This window comes from Globicephala melas, chromosome 16 (genome assembly GCF_963455315.2).
Source record: "Globicephala melas chromosome 16, mGloMel1.2, whole genome shotgun sequence".
In the NCBI taxonomy this organism is placed as follows: domain Eukaryota; kingdom Metazoa; phylum Chordata; class Mammalia; order Artiodactyla; family Delphinidae; genus Globicephala; species Globicephala melas.
In genome coordinates this window covers 15,881,385-15,898,605 of record NC_083329.1, presented here as the reverse complement: position 1 = coordinate 15,898,605, position 17,221 = coordinate 15,881,385, and the positions used below count along the sequence as shown (strand labels likewise).

The window sequence follows — 17,221 nt, the reverse complement described above, 5'->3', positions numbered from 1 at the left end:
TCATGATTTAGTCATGGGATTTTTAACATGCCACTTCATTCTGGCTGAATCTCCATTTTCTCATCTGAAAAGAGGATGTACCTTCCCTATCTGCCTCAAAGTACTGGCATGAAGAACAAATAGAAAGGTACATGAAAGACACTTTAAAAATTATTAAGTGATCGCAAATTCAAGGTGGTTACCTAAAAGCCTATTTCTAAATAAATGAAAGATATATAATGATAACATATTTCACACTTATATTAAAAGGGCAAATATTCTTAAAATGAGAACAATAACACTGGAAAAGATTTAAGAGGTTGTTAGAAATTAAAACTGTATACAAGGGACTTCCTTGGTGGTCCAGTGGTTAAGAATCTGCCTTCCAATGCAGGGGATGTGGGTTCAATCCCTGGTCAGGGAACTAAGATCCCCCATGCTGCAGGGCAACTAAGCCCATGCACCGCAACTACTTAGCCTGTGTGCTCTAGAGCCCACATGAGAGCCCGCAACTAAGAGAGCCCGCATGCTGCAACTACTGAGCCCGCATGCCACAACTAGAGAGAAGCCTGCGTGCTGCAATGAAGAGCCCACATGCCACAACGAAAGACCCCACATGATGCAACGAAGATCCTGTGTGCTGCAACTAAGACCCAATGCAGTCAAATAAATAAATAAATAAACAAGCAAGCAAGCAAACATTTTTTTTAAAAAACTGTATGCAAGACTATTAAATATACCTAGGAGAAATGTAAAGGTTTTCTATTATTTTCTTTCTTCTTTTCTTTTCTCATTAATTAATTTTATTTATTTATTTTTGGCTGCGTTGGGTCTTCATTGCTGCGTGCAGGCTTTCTCTAGTTGCAGCAAGCGGGGCTACTCTTCGTTGCGGTGCGCAGGCTTCTCATTGTGGCGGCTTCTCTTTGTTGCGGAACACAGGCTCTAGGCATGCAGGCTCAGTAGTTGTGGCTCACGGGCTGTAGAGCACAGGCTCAGCAGTTGTGGCGCACGGGCTTAGTTGCTCCATGGCATGTGGGATCTTCCCAGTCCAGGGCTCGACTCTGTGTCCCCTGCATTGGCAGGCAGATTCTTAACCACTGCGCCACCAGGGCAGTCCCTTTCTATTATTTTCTGACACAGCTCTAAAGCCCATGTAACAGAGGACCAAGGATAACTTATAGATAAAGCAAATGTGCTGTGAAACAGGAATGTTTGGCAAACACTTTAAAGGGACTGAAATGGAAGACACTTTTATTTCTCTAAGAGTCAATTTTGTTGCTAGGGAATTGACATGCTACTATTTGATTTTGGAATATTTCTATATAAATATCCTTTCCCCAAGATTTAAAAATCAGAATGAGTACAAAATTAAAGATAGTTATCCTTCCTCTGGAGTCATGACTAAAGACTGAATTACCTTTGTTCTCAGTGTTCGTAGCTCATCCATGCCCTCCTTAAATGTCCTCTTCAGATCTTCTAGTTCCTTTATTTTGGCATGATGCATCTTTAAAAACGTTTAAAAGAAACCACAAATCATTATATACTAAACCAGATCTAAAATTTATTACCTGCTCCTTCCAGAAGGCCTTAAAGTAGCTGACAATAAGTACTTGTTCTTTCTCTCCTCTATATTATACCATCCAAGGTATACAAAGAACAAAGCTACTCACTTCTAGCTGGTTAGATTTTTCTTGCATTTGTTTTTCAAGTTCTCCTTTTGTGACTCTAAGCTTGGCATCAAGTTCATTTGATTTAATTTCTTCTGATTCCTAATGGGAAAGAAATGACAAAAGTATGACAATTTTTAAAGTTTTATGCTTTGAAATGTGAAGAAGGCTTTTGCAATTAAGTTTCCTCATCGTGAAATACATAGCTCATGTATGTAAAATTGATGACTGTATTCAAAGATTTTAAATACGTCAATTTTGCACCAACTAGAAGAGCATACTTAACATATATAACATAATAGAATGGGCTCTTTTTTTAAGTTATACATTTTCTTGTACTCTTCATTCTTCTAACGTTTTCTAGTGTTTTTATTTGGTTAAAAACTTCTCTAGTAAGATCTCTATTTAACCTGCAAGTACTTTAACATAGGAAATAGCCTGTATTTAATTTAGCTGCCCTACCAAATCTATTCCACACTTCGAATATTGTAGATACAAAAATTTATGAAACAAGATTACTGATATCTGGCATAATTTGTTACTAATCTATTCAAAAATTTAAGCATACCTGATATGTTTTTATCATATCCTGACAATTTTTCCGAATTTGATCTGCTTCTTCCTTTGCTTGAGTTAATTTTGTTGTTGTCTCTTTGAGTTTATCTTTGGTTTCCTGCATTGACAAAAAGACAATGTGAGATGATAGAAAATATATATTGGTCTCTGTCCCCAGTTCCTGGCACAGAGCTCCTAAAACCCTTGTAATTTTTTAAGTGATAAAAACATCAGGAGCATCTCTTGTTCTAATACTGGTCTTTAACCTCTGTTCCTGCCACAGAGCTCCTGAAATCCTCATAATTTCCCAAGTGATAGGAGTGTCTTTTGTTCTACTGAGGTGACTCTGACTGGACTTCTGGATGACAGCTGGTCCCCAGAAAGACCAAGTCATGGTTAGAAGCTTGGAATTTTCAACCCTGTCCCCCATTCCCTTGAGAAGGCAGAAGGGTAAAAATGGAGTTAATGATCAATCTCAAGCCTATGTGATGAAGCCTCCACAAAAAAACAAAAGTATGAGGCTTGGGGAGCTTCCAGATGGTGCACACATCCAATATCGGGAAGGTGACAAACCCTAACTCCAGAGGGACAGAAGCTCCTGCACTTGGGACCTTCCCAGACCTCACCTTATGTATCTCTTTATCTCACTGTTCATCTGACCCTTTATAATGTCCTTTAATAAACTGGTAAAGGTAAATAACTGTACTCATTCCCTGAGTTCTGTGTGGTACTGTAGCAAATTTTTTTTTTTTTTTTTTTGCAGTACGCGGGCCTCTCACTGCTGTGGCCTCTCCCGTTGCGGAGCACAGGCTCCGGACGCGCAGGCGCAGCGGCCATGGCTCACGGGCCCAGCCGCTCCGCGGCACGTGGGATCACCCCGGACCAGGGCACAAACCCGTGTCCCCTGCATCAGCAGGCGGACTCTCAACCACTGTGCCATCAGGGAAGCCCTGTAGCAAATTTTTGAACCCAAGGCGGGGGGGTTGTTAGAACCTCCAATCTATAGCCAGTTGATCAGAAGAACAGGTCATAACCTGGGCTTGGGACTGGTGCCTGAAGTGGGAGGTGGGGGAAGTCTTGTGGGACTGAGCCTTTAACCTGGAGGATATGACACTATCTCTGGATCGATAGTGTCAAAACTGAGTTAAGTTGTAGGCCACTCAGCTGGTATCACAGAGAATTGCTTGTTGTGGGGAAAAGCCTTCTCACATTGGTAACCAGAAGTGACAGAAGTGAAGTGTTCTGTGTAAAAGTAAAAGAGACACAAAGGGAAGAAACCCACAGTTGGGAGAACTGGATTTTTCCCTACACTGAAGGAAAACTGGGTTTTTCCTTTACAGACAGTAACAAGGTTGGCATAGTGATGTGATGAATGGTGAGAACAATGACCAGACAGTAGAGAAAGCTCTTGTCGTAGCACTGCCACTGGAGTCAGATACTATTTTAGTAATAACATTTTATGCTTCTGACAAAAAACTAAATGTGGCCTGAACAGTTAATTGATAGTCATTAAATAAAGTTAAATTTGATAGAGTTTTCATCAAATCACTAGAAGTTACTAACCTGAAAAGACAAAAAGAGCAAAGTGTTTAAGCAGTTCTTTGTAGATCCATAAAAAGTCAATTGTTTGGTTTATGGCCAAGGTATCTATTCAAAACTGTTTTACAGATTCATGCTGCAATTTGGTTTCTGTTCCTAACTACTCTCCTAAAATAACAATTCTGAAGGTCTGCAGGGACTACTTTCTCATCAAATCCAATTGCTTTTTCTCATTTCTTCTTCTTGATTTACCTGTTCCAGTTCTGATCACTCCAGACTCTGAATAGCCTTCCTCTGTTTACAAGACAACATACTCCTGTTTTTGCCCACTTCATCATTGCCTTCGCTGTCTCCTTGACTAGCTAGACTTCCTGTGGTGACTGTCCCAGTACAGCCCTACCCTGTAGCTCCAACGTTCTCCTTCAGAGTACCCATCCAGTCCCATAATTTGGGCTATTATGTGGATTTCAAATGAGAGTTTAGGTATCATCTCCTCCTAGTAGCTTCCCTTCAGAAAGGGGTAGAAGTTGCTATTCTGCCTTCCCATAGATAGAATCCAGGGAATCCCTAGATTGTAACACTTGATACATTGTACAGCAGCTTACATGCTTCCCCCACTGAGGATACAGCTTCTGGATAACACCTAGCTCAGTAGTTGCCACATATTAATTGTTCATGTAATAAGTGTTGAATTAACGAAGGAATACCTAACATAAACCTTCTGTTCTAGTTAGGTTGGTTTTCTCAAACACCAAATATTCATCTCCCTTTTCTCTCTTATCTTGCTGTTCCTCCACTTGGAATGCCTTTCCTGTCATCTCTTAATGTAAATTGCATCTATCCTTCACACACGGCTTCTTATACATCATTTTGTTTTTGGATAAACCTACCATACAATTAAGTGCCTACTTACATACTTTCAGTTGCAGGTCTTTTAAAAATAATTTCACTTATATTAAAACTGTGTTACTTTTAAAATTTAAACATTTGAAGGCTTTTTCAAATATTGTTTTTTAAAATATGAGAATATTAGCTCAACAAGAAGAAGGAGAGAGAGATAGAGAACAGAACTTTATCTGTTTTACCCCCCCACTTCTATATCATCAATAACTAAAACAGAGCCTGATACATAGTAGGTACTCACTTCATTTATTCAAAACATAGCAATTGAGAGACTCCTGTGTCAAATACAATTTCAAATGGTTTGTAGCCCTGTGTGAGCCCTAAGGATTGTTGCCCCTACTCCTTCTGGCAGCTCTTTCTCTGCCCATATAGTTTCCTAACACTCATTTGCTGATCAGCAATTAGCTCAGAAACCTACCATTCTCTAACCTATCTTTGACCACTGTCAACAGACACTTCTCCCTACAGTTTTCTCTGATATTATAATATACAAATATCCAAAGGTTAACAGTTCTACCAACTTAGGATTATTTAAAGAGATGCCAATGATAATTTAAACAATATCATTAAGCCTATTTTTGAAAATGTGGTAACTGTTATAAATAACATGGCTCTTTTGTTTAAATCATATTTCAAAGTTTTTTTTTTTACTTCACATTCTATCATCTTCAGATTTTTATTACTGCTTATACCAGTTCAGTTACTGCTTAAAATTATGGCATCAGGTACCAGCCTTTATCACTTTTTATTATATTGTTTAATAATATGATATTCATTATACACAATACAAATAGAATTATATTCATAATAAACAGATAAGGAAACTTTCTTTGTTATGTTTATATTTAAATAAAAATTCATATTTCTTGATTATAAGAATTGTATCATCACTAACATTTTTTTAAGAATTTCCAGAGTTTACTTTCAATTTTGATAACCTACATATTCTCCTCTTCCCCCGAACCTGACAATGTTTAATATAAAATATAGAACACTAAAAATGCTTAAAGAACAAAGTCATTGGGGGGTTAAAAACAATGAATGCTAAAACAACATTCTATCCAATTTAATATGTAAATCATGCAAGGAAGTATCTTTTTATGATCACCAAATATTCAGGCCCAAGCTACCCTACAGGAGTCACTAAGCTTTATGCCTCATTAATAACTATTACTGCATGTGCTCTTAAAACTGATTCTAATAATTTTTCCACTGTATTACAGTACTCACCTTGTGTGAATCCATTTCTGCTTTTAATTTGTTTTGTGCCCATTTTACTTTAATGATTTGAGAGTTGATATCTTCCTTTAATTTGTCTATTTCTCTGACGAGTCTAGTAGTTTCACCTTCCTAAAATAATATCACCAGGTCATATTTTTCATTTAAACAACCAACCAATCATTTGTGTATCTTTTATATCTCAAGATAATTAATGCAATAACACTATAATTCAGGGCTAGCACATTACGGCCTATAAACTGACTTAAAGTTCAATTCATAAGAGGACAGTAAAAGCCTAAAACCAATTAACAGACATAAGATGATTAATATTTATATTTTAACCAACTAGTACACTGTGAGTATAAGCGTACCTTTCTGATTCTTCTCAACTGGCTGACATTAAGGTGAAATATGAATTAAATTGGTTTTGCCAGAATTCTTGAGACAATGACAACATTCCTGAACTAAAAGTTAATTAATAAAAAATATCATTGATTACCAAGAAATGATAACCTACTGGACACAAGACTAGGCCATGAGGATGCTAGTTAATAGCAAGGATTCTAAATAGCACAGTAATTAAATCTCCTTGGACAGCGTGTAAGAACATGTTTTTCTACAAGTAAAATATAAATTCTATGATGTGTAAGTAAGTGTTACATTAAGATTCTGGTCAAAGTATACTTCTGGCTGAAAAACTACTCACATTTTGACACACCATGTATATCTTTTACCAAAATAAAATCTTCCTGTGAAGCACAAAGTCATTTCTTCAACATGCAGATTTTAAAAGGAAGTTTTTAAAAAGATCTGTCTAATAAACAACATGTCAGTTTCTCATCTTTTCATAGGAAAAACTTTTTGGAGCTAAGTAACAAGATATTGGAATTATTAAAGCATTCTTTGAAGGTAAACTAAGAAAAACAACTTTATGTTTAACAGTGGTTTAACCATGTTAAGTTATGATTATTTGATTAAATAAGGAAAAGCAAAGAGAGTAAGTTTCAAATAAAATACAATATCAGAAGTTATACCTTTGTTTCGTACAGCTGGTGCAGCCGTCCTTTCTCCTGAGAAAGTTGCTTAATTTTGTTAGTGTTTTTCTCATATTCTTTATTTGCATCTCTAAGTTTTTTTTCAAGTATCTCTTTTTCCTTTCGAAGGTCTAAAGATTCCTTCTCGCCTCTTACATACTTCATTACCATTGCTTCTTTTTCCTGGCGTGCTTCTTCACATTTCTTGTTGGCCTTTGAAAATAATATCTAGCATTAATAAAACATATTTTTCAAATAAAAATTAATTAAAACAAATAATATTTTCCTATAATATCACCAATGTATTTTTTGGTCTTTTACACAAGATTTTCAGGACCTGTGTCATGAAATTTTAAAAAAGAGAAATGATACAATGAACAAATTAATATCATTAATATTTGCTTCTTCCCTTTCCTATTCCTTTTCCTTTAGCTAATATGGTTGCTATTTTCTGTTTACTCCTTCAGATCACTTTTCCACTCTTTCCTAGCCCACTCTGTGCTCTGGGAAAGTGACCATCAGGGACCATATCAACAAGTTTCTTTGCCCTCATACTTCCAGTTGGGTTTGGCCAACAGGAGGCACTAAGCAGAAGATTAGGACGGTAGGCAGAGAATGAGATCTGGCTCCTCCAGAATCATACACTGTTCCTGTCAGGTGACCTCTCTATGCAACTACCTTCTCTGGGTTGTACTACCTGCACCGTCTCCTTATTCCTTTAGCCCAAGGAGTGATAATGGCTCCTCCAGCAGCCCCAGGATTCTGCATTTTCCCAGGTTGGACTCCCTAAATCTCACCCATACCTTTGTAAAGAGTCCTTTTATGAAATTCTCCCCAAATCACCAGTTTCTGTTTTCTGTCAGGATCCTGAGTCTATGGCTGACAATTTCTAAAATCTATAATCTTAGCTCCCTCACAAAAAAGTAAGTAATATGCTAATTAGTGATCGCTGGGTTCCTCTGTATGAAAAGTATTTGGCATTTTAACAAGAAATACCTAATTGGATTAGGTGTGACATCTACCTATATACTAACTTAAAATTCTCTGTAACTATAAGCTGGTACTCCATACTGTGAAATTTCATACAATGAAAACTTCTACAGATAGCCCTTCATTTAAGTAAATTCATAGTTTGCAAATATGATGAAGCACATACTTATTTTACAGAAGATGGATCCTTAAACTTTAAGGATCTTCAATGGCATCTAGTGGTAAACTCCAACTAATACTATAACTGAATTGAAGTAGGTTTAGCGTTAGGATAATGTGGGGAAACCTCCTATGCTCTGATGAAAGTGACTGACAAAAAATGTTTCATGAAGTTCTGCTACAGCTGATAAGCACATCTAGTAACCACTCAAAATACTATACATATAAGTATTTTTAAAAATCATCCAATTGGGATTTTTCCCCCATTGAAATAGCCTACTAATTTTCAAGAAATTAAAGAAAACACTGGAATAGGGATGGCAGAGATCCCTGAGGCTTTGATGACATGCTTGTGGACAAATGATTGACAAAACCGTGATGGAATTGGCTGACAGAATTAGCTAGATTTTTAGATAATTGAATAACTGTACTTAGAAAAAGTCAACTAATGGTAATGTCAACTTTAAAAGAAGTCCAGTTCCATGATAACTTAATGCTTAGATAATGGATTAGCTTTTGGGAACATAATGAAGAATAAGCCATGGTAAGTCCTGGAAGAGCTCACTACCTAGTAAGAACAACACATAAACGAAGATTATGAAACAATTTCTAGTGGATGAATGTACAAAGTTCTTTGAAAATACAAAAATACTAACAGTCCCTGGGAAGGGTTGGCATGAAGGGTGAAAGATGCTATTTATACTTGAACTAGGTGCTATACTTGAGCTAGGCATTGAAGGACTCAGTAAAGGGATCAGTCAAGGAAAGGAATTCAAGCTAGAGTGGTTATCATGTGGTTATTTTAGGCTCAAATGCCTAAAAGTATAAAATAGCATGACATATTTAGAGGACATTAAATTATTCTGTAGTGATTAAATTTGGTGTGTTGATTGCAGTGGAGAGGAAGTAGTTATAAAACAGAAAAGGAGGTAGAGATCAGATCCTGAAAGGAAGAAGGACTTCTCTTCTTGTCATGCTAATGATTTGAGATTTTATCCTACAGGCAAAGAGAAGCCAAAGACGGATTTAATAAAAGGTGTTTTAAATTTTATTAAATTAAATTGTGTTTTAAAAAGATACCTGGTAGCAACATGGAAACTTCACTGAAGTTAAGAGATAAGAAGCAGAAAACAGATAATTATAATACACGAGATAACATATTACAAGGTTCTTAACTACAGGAGGGGATATGCACCAGAATGTCCTGTTACCCAGAGTCATCCCTGAATCAGCTGCAAAAGAATAACCTGGGGGTGGGACTTCCCTGGTGATCCAGTGGTAAAGAATCTGCCTTCCAATGCAGGTGATGCAGGTTCGATCCCTGGTTGGGGAACTAAGATCCCACATGCCACAGAGCAACTAAGCCCGTGCGCCACAACTACTGAGTCCGCATACCTCAACTAGAGAACCCGCGTGCTGCAAACTACACAGCCCATGCGCTCTGGAGCCCTCGTGCCACAACTAGAGAAGCCTGCGTACCACAACTAGAGAGGAGCCTGCGCAGTGCAATGAAGAGCCCACGTGTCGCAACTAAGACACGACACAGCCAAAAATAAATAAATTAATTAAAATTTAAATAAATAAATAAAACAAATGGATTTATTAAAAAAAAAGAATAACCTGGGGTGCTAAAAGTTCACATTTCTATATCCCACCCCAGATAATAGCAGCACCTACTTCATAGATTGTTGGGAGTATTAAATGAGATAATTGACTACTCTTTAAGCTTCTATTGAAAGTCAGTCCATTATGGCACAGATAAAGAGGAGTCAGTAAAAGTCTTCGGATTTGACTAGTTTTAAGATGTTTACCATTGACTTGGATGAAGATATGAATAACATAATTGATAGGATTCAATAGTCAACTAAAATTAAGATAAACTGTAGAAGTAGTTCTGCTTCTCCAAGTATGGCAGATGAATCCTCCCCATTCAAAACACCTAAAATTTTAGATAAAGTACAACAAATGTTTTTTTAATGCACAGTTGAGTTCACAAGAAAGTATGGGAGGGCTTCCCTGGTGGCGCAGTGGTTGAGAGTCCGCCTGCCGATGCAGGGGACACGGGTTCATGCCCCGGTCCGGGAAGATCCCACATGCCGCAGAGCAGCTGTGCCCATGAGCCATGGCCGCTGAGCCTGTGCGTCCGAAGCCTGTGCTCCGCAACGGGAGAGGCCGCAACAGTGAGAGGCCCGCATACCGCAAAAAAAAAAAAAAAAAAAAAAAAAAAGTATGGGAAATTTCAGGGCCAAAAAATCTAATTAGCAGCAGGAATCCAGAATGCTTCGTTAGGGCTGAATACTTACCAATATGAGGTCATGTGGGGCTGAGGGAGACATGCTACAAAGTCCCTAAGAATTTATAACTAACTCTACCCTCCTGTAAATTTGAGGTTCAGATACATTCTACGTATCTGTTCTGAGAAATGGAGAAACCTCAAACTGGAAAATTAAACTGGGGAGTGTACACATGTGTGTGCAGCAACATGTACACACTCATGCTAGGAAGCTATTTCTAAATAAAACTCACCAGGTTTGGTGACTCTAGGTGAAGGGTAAACAAATGTTCATTTTACTATTCTTTTACCTTTTCTACAGGCTTAAAAATTCTCAAATCAAAAAGTTGAGAGGAAAAGTTATGGGAGAAAAGGAATGAAGCCAATCTAGAAACAACTGAATGGAACAATCTCCAAAATCTACATAAGAATACCCACCTCTTAGGGTTATCCTGAATATTAAATAAGTGAATACTTGTAAACCGTTATTAACCTCACCTACACTCATCATTAGAGAGGAAACAGATACAGAATACTGAGTGTAGTATGTTGCCATTTGTTTAAAAACAGGGGGGAGGATGGGAGGAATAAAGGAAATATATACATGCTTGTCCATGCAACAAATATTCTGAGAAGGATATACAGGAAACTGGCATCAATGGTTGCCTCTGGGAAGGGTGCAGAGTGGGAGAAAAAGTTTGGAAGAAGACATGTTTTACTGTTTGAATTGTTATTGTGCACATTTTACTATCATTTTGTTTCTATTTTAAAATATAATTCCAAAGAATATATATAAATATTTAAATTTATTTATTTATTTATGGCTGCATTGGGTCTTTATTGTTGCGTGCAGACTTTAGACGCGACGAACGGGGGCTACTCTTCGTTGCGGTGCGCGGGCTTCTCATTGCGGTGGCTTCTCTTGTTGCGGAGCACAGGCTCTAGCTGCGTGGGCTTCAGTAGTTGTGGCACATGGGCTCAGTAGTTGTGGCTCATGGGCTCTAGAGCTCAGGCTCAGTAGTTGTGGCGCATGGGCTTAGTTGCTCTGTGGCATGTGGGATCTTCCCGGACCAGGGCTCGAAACTGTGTCCCCTGCACTGGCAAGTGGATTCTTAACCACTGCGCCACCAGGGAAGTCCCCAAGAATATATACACACACACACACACACACACACACACACACACACTTCTTCTCTTATAAATTTATTTATTTTTGGCTGCACTGGATCTTTGTTGCTGTGTGCGGGCTTTTCTCTAGTTGCGGAGAGCGGGGGCTACTCTTTGTTGCAGTGCCTGGGCTTCTCATTGTGGTGGTTTCTCTTGTTGCAGAGCACGGGATCTAGGTACACAGGCTTCAGCAGTTGTGGCTCGGAGGCTCTAGAGCACAGGCTCAGTAGTTGTGGTGTATGGGCTTATTTGCTCCATGGCATGGGGGAATCTTCCCGGACCAGGGATCAAACCCGTGTCCCCTGCGTTGGCAGGCGGATTCTTAACCACTGCACCACCAGGGAAGTCCCCAAGAATATATATATTTTTAAAGCTCACTAAGTTATTCTAATGAAGCTATGTTTGGGTCCACTAAAACCAACAACTTCTTAATGTCTTATCTTCTACATTTCTCTTTAATTAGTATAAAAGGTTTAAGAACTGATAGTGTAAATTTTAAATATATAACATTCCTAATGCTCAGGGTAAGCATATTGTAAAGAATCACAGGAATAAAGGTTGAAGTTTTTTGTTGTTAGCATGCATTTATGTATTGCTTTAGCGGTTTTTTTTTCTTTTTTTTTGCAGTACGCGGGCCTCTCACTGTTGTGGCCTCTCCCGTTGCAGAGCAAAGGCTCCGGACGCGCAGGCCCAGCGGCCATGACTCATGCGCCCAGCCGCTCCGCGGCATGTGGGATCTTCCCAGACCGGGGCATGAACCCGTGTCCCCTGCATCGGCAGGCAGACTCTCAACCACTGCGCCACCAGGGAAGCCCCCTGCTTTAGCATTTTTTAAATCCTAATCCTAATACACACTAATGTCCAAAACTGTCTAAAAGGTTACTTAATATACAAAGAATCATCAGAAAGTTAATAATAATAATGCCTTGAAAAATACCTGTTCCATCCGATGGGCCATCTCTTTGTGTAATTGCTGAATTGCATTTTTAGTTGCAATGTCTTGAGCTAGTACTTTATCTTTGGAAGCTTGAACTTCTTTATTAAGTTCCTCTATTCTTGATTCTAACTGTAAAGAAAATTATTTCCAGATTATTTTTATAGTTATAACAAACAGACCCCCAATATTTCAAATAAATATAAACAATGTAAACAAGCATAAAGATGGCAATGAATATACTTCAGCCATAGAAATCAAAAGTAAATGTTAGCAATGTTCTGATATATCAATAGAATTAAGTCAGAATAAATCTGAAGCAGATTCTGGTAAGATGGATGATAAGCTCTAGAGTAATTACCAATGAAATAATTCAGAAAATATCATGAAAAAAATTTTAATGTTACATATTTACTTAATGCAAAATAAAGCAGTAAATGAGACACAGGGAAACAAAACAGAAACATACAGAAAGACATACAGAAAACACAGACACAAAATTTTAAAATGGTAGACAAAAATCGAACTGTCAACAGTAACATTAAATGAGAGTAAATAATCATATCAAAAGGCAGAGATCTTCAGACTGAAATAGAAAACAAGATCTAGACTGGAATAAAAAACAAAATGCTGTTTACAAAGGTACTTTAGGGAATTCCCTGTCAGTCCAGTGGTTAGGACTCTGTGCTTTCACTGCTGAGGGCGCGGGTTCAATCCCTGGTTGGAGAACTAAGATCCCACAAGCCACGCGGCACAGCCAAAAAAAAAAAAATAAGGCACTTTAGATTCATCTCATAATGATAAAAGGGTCAATCCAGCAGAAAGGTATGGTAATTATAAATATACATGCACCTAGTAATATAGCACCAAAATACATGAATCAATAACTGACAGAAATGAAGAAGGAAGTGGACAATTCAATAATAATAGTTGGAGACTTCAATACCTCACTTTTAGTAATGAACAGAACTAGAAAGAAGATTAACAAGGAAATAGGAGACTTGAACACAACTATATAACAACTAAATCTAACACATCTATACAACATTCCACTCAGCAACAGCAGAATACACCTACTCTTCAAGTGAACATGAAATATTCTTCAGGACAGAACCTATGCTAGGTCTTAAAGCAAATCTGAATAAATTTAAAACACTGAAATCGCACAAAGTATCTTCCTTTGACAACCATAATGGAATGAAATTAGAACTCAGGAACACAGAGAGAAACTTGACAATTCATAAATATGTAAAAATTAAACAACATCTAAATAACCAAGGGAGAAATCAAAGAGAAAGTAGAAAATAAGGTGACAAATAAAGATACAACATATCTATGGGATGCAGCTAAAGCAGTGTTTAGAGGGAAATTTGTAGTTATAAACATCACTATTGAAAAACAAGAAAGGTCTCAAATCAAAACTAAACTTTCATCTTAAGACACTGGGAAAAAAAAAAAAAAGAGCAAACTAAATCTAAAGCCGGTAAGAAAAAGGAAATAATAAAGATTAGAGAGGAAAGTAATGAAATAGAGAATAGGAAAATGGAGAAAAATCAACAAAACAAAAAATGCTTCTTTGAAATGATCAACAAAACTGACAAACCTTTAGCTAGATTGATCACAAGAATCAAAATGAAAGAGGGACATACTGACCTTACAGAAATAAATGAAATTTACAGAAATAACTAATTATGAATGAATATTATGAACAATTTAACTTAGATTAAATGCACAATTCTTAGAAAGACACAAACTACCAAAACTGGCTCAAGAAGAAATAGAAAATCTGTATAGACCTACACAGGCATATCTCAAGAGATACTGCGGGTTTAGTCCAGACCACTGTAATAAAGCAAGTACTGCAATAAAGCAAGTCACACAAATTTTTTGGTTTCCCAGTGCATATTAAATTTATGTATACACTATATTGTAGTCTTTTAAGTGTGCAACAGCATTATGTCTAAAAAAAACTGTACATAATTAAAAAATACTTTATTGCTAAAAAATGCTAACCACCATCTGACAACACAGGTTGCCACAAATCTTCAATTTGTAAAAACCACAATATCTTATGAAGTGCAATATGGTGAAGTGCAATTTTAAAAAAGGCATGCTTGTAATAAGAGATTAAATTAGTAAAAAAAAAAAAAAATTTTTAACTACCCACAAAGAAAAATTCAGGTCCAGGTGACTACATAGGTATATTCTACCAAACATTTAAATAATTAATACTAATTCTTCACAAATTGTCACCCCCCCCCAAAAAAAGGAACACTTCCCAACTCAATCTATGAAGTCAGTACTATGCTGCACCAAAACCAAAGACATCACAAGAAAAGAAAGCTACAAGAGCAATAGCTCTTATGAATATAGGCAGAAAAATTCTCAACAAAATACTAGCAAAAACTTCTGCAATATATAAGAATTATACTCCATGACCAAAAGGGATTTATCACAGTAAAACTATGTTGGTTTAATATCCAAAAATCAGTTAATGTAATACACCATATATCGACAGAACAAAAAACACATAATCATCTCAACAGATGTAGAAAAGGCATTTGGTAAAATTCAACACTCTTTCATGATAAAAATACTCAACAAACTAGGAATAAAAAGGAACTTCTTCAACCTGATAGCATCTATGAAAAGCCGACAGCTAACACCGTACTTAGTGGTGAAAGACAATGCTTCAGAAATGAGAGAAGGATATCTACTCTTGCCACTTCTACTCAACATTGTATTGGAGGGTCCAGCCAGGGAAATCAGGCAGGAGATGAAATAAAAAGCACTCAGATGAGAAAGGAAGAAGTAAAACTCTCTACATGCAGATGACATGATTTTATATATGGAAAATCCTAAGAAATCTGCCAAAAAATTTTAGAACTAATAAACAAGTACAGCCAAGTTACAGAATATAATATAAAAAAATTGTTGGGACTTCCCTGGTGGCGCAGTGGTTAAGAATCCACCTGCCAATGCAGGGGACACGGGTTCAAGCCCGGGTCCGGGAAGATCCCACATGCTGCGGAACAACTAAGCCATGCGCCACAACTTCTGAGCCTGTGCTCTAGAGCCCACGACCCACAACTACTGAAGCCTGCACACCTAGAGCCCATGCTCCACAACAAGAGAAGCCACCGCAATGAGAAGCCCACGCACCACAACGAAGAGTAGCCCCCGCTTGCCACAACTAGAGAAAGCCTGCGTGCAGCAACGAAGAGTCAATGCAGCAAAATAAATAAATAAATAAAGTTTTATATACACTTGTAATTAACAATCTGAAAATGAAATTAAGAAAACAACTCCATTTACAATAGCATCAAAAAGAATAAACCACCTAGGAATAAATTTAATGAAGGAATTGCAAAAATGACTCCGAAAACTACAGAGCACTTTAGAAAGAAATTAAAGATCTAAATAAATGGGCGGATATCCCTTGTTTGTGAATTGAAAAACATAATATTGTTAAAATGGCAATACTCTCCAAATGAAGTCTACAGATTCAATGCAATCCCTAACAAACCCAGTTGGCTTCACTGTAGAATGACAAGTTGATAGTAAGATTCATATGGAAATACAAGAAACTGAGAATAGACTATCTTGGAAAAGAAGAACAAAATTTGAGAACTCACACTTCCCAATGTCAAAACTTACTGCAAAACAACAGAAATCAAGATAGTGTGGTATTAGCATAATGAAAGACAAATAGATCAATGAAACAGAACTGAGAGTCTAGAAATAAGTTGATGTATCAATTGGTTTTCAACAGGGATGCCAAGACCATTCAATAGAGGAAGAATACTCTTTTTAATAAATGGTTCTGGGACAACTGGATAGCCATATACAAAAGAATGAAGTTGTATATCATACAATATAAAAAAAATTAATTCAAAAAGAATCAAGACCTAAATATAAAAGCCTAATTAAAAAACTCTTAGAGGAAAACATAGGAGTAAATCTTCATGATCGTGGATTTGGCAATGGAGTCTTACATATGACACCAACTGCACAAGCAATTAAAAGAAAAAATAGATAAAACTGGACATCATCAAAATTTAAAATTTTTGTCCAAGTACACTATCAAGAAAGTGAAAACAAATCCACAGAATGGGAGGAAATATTTGCAAATCATATATCTGATAAAGGTTTATAATCCAGAATATAAAAAGAACTATCACTACTCAACAACAAAAAAGTTTAAAAATGGGTAGAGAAAATACTTCCCTAGAAGTATCTATTTAAGATATACAAATGGCCAAGAAGCACAGGAAAAGATGTGTAATTTCATTGGTGATTAAGGAAATGCATATCAAAATCACGAGATACCATTTCACAACCATTAGGATGGCTATAATAAAGAAGTCCAATAATAACAAGCATTGGCAAGGATGTGGAGAAAATGAAACCCTCATACACTGCTGGTAGGAATATAAAATGGTGCAGCCACTTTGGAAAACAGTCTGCCAGCTCCTCAGTAAGTTAAACATAGAGTTATCATTTGACCCAACAATTCCACTCCTAGGTAGACACCCAAAAGAAATGAAAGCATATGTCCACACAAAAACTTCAACATCGCAGCATTATTAATAATAGCCAGAAAGTGCAAACAACCCAAATATCCATCAGATGATGAAAGGATAAATAAAATGTTGTATACCTATACAACAGAATATCACTTGGCCATTAATTTAAGTACTGATACAAGCTACAATTTGATTGAAACCTTGAAAACATTACACTAAGTGAAAGAAGCCAGATATTATATGATTCCATTTATACGAAGGAAAAGGACACATAT

General features: G+C 36.8%; 1 protein-coding gene across 1 annotated transcript in view; it reads right to left on the bottom strand.

The window, feature by feature from the left end:
- The window catches only part of CCDC186 (coiled-coil domain containing 186), a 45,777-nt gene that overhangs the window by 12,258 nt on the left and 16,298 nt on the right, over window positions 1-17,221 (bottom strand). Inside the window, exons 4-9 of the mRNA XM_030842425.2 lie at window positions 12,424-12,552; window positions 6,899-7,111; window positions 5,874-5,993; window positions 2,215-2,319; window positions 1,650-1,748; window positions 1,397-1,483 (exon numbers count right to left, since the gene is read on the bottom strand). Coding sequence (XP_030698285.1) covers window positions 1,397-1,483; window positions 1,650-1,748; window positions 2,215-2,319; window positions 5,874-5,993; window positions 6,899-7,111; window positions 12,424-12,552 — 753 coding nt within the window. The remainder of the gene's footprint in view (window positions 1-1,396; window positions 1,484-1,649; window positions 1,749-2,214; window positions 2,320-5,873; window positions 5,994-6,898; window positions 7,112-12,423; window positions 12,553-17,221) is intronic.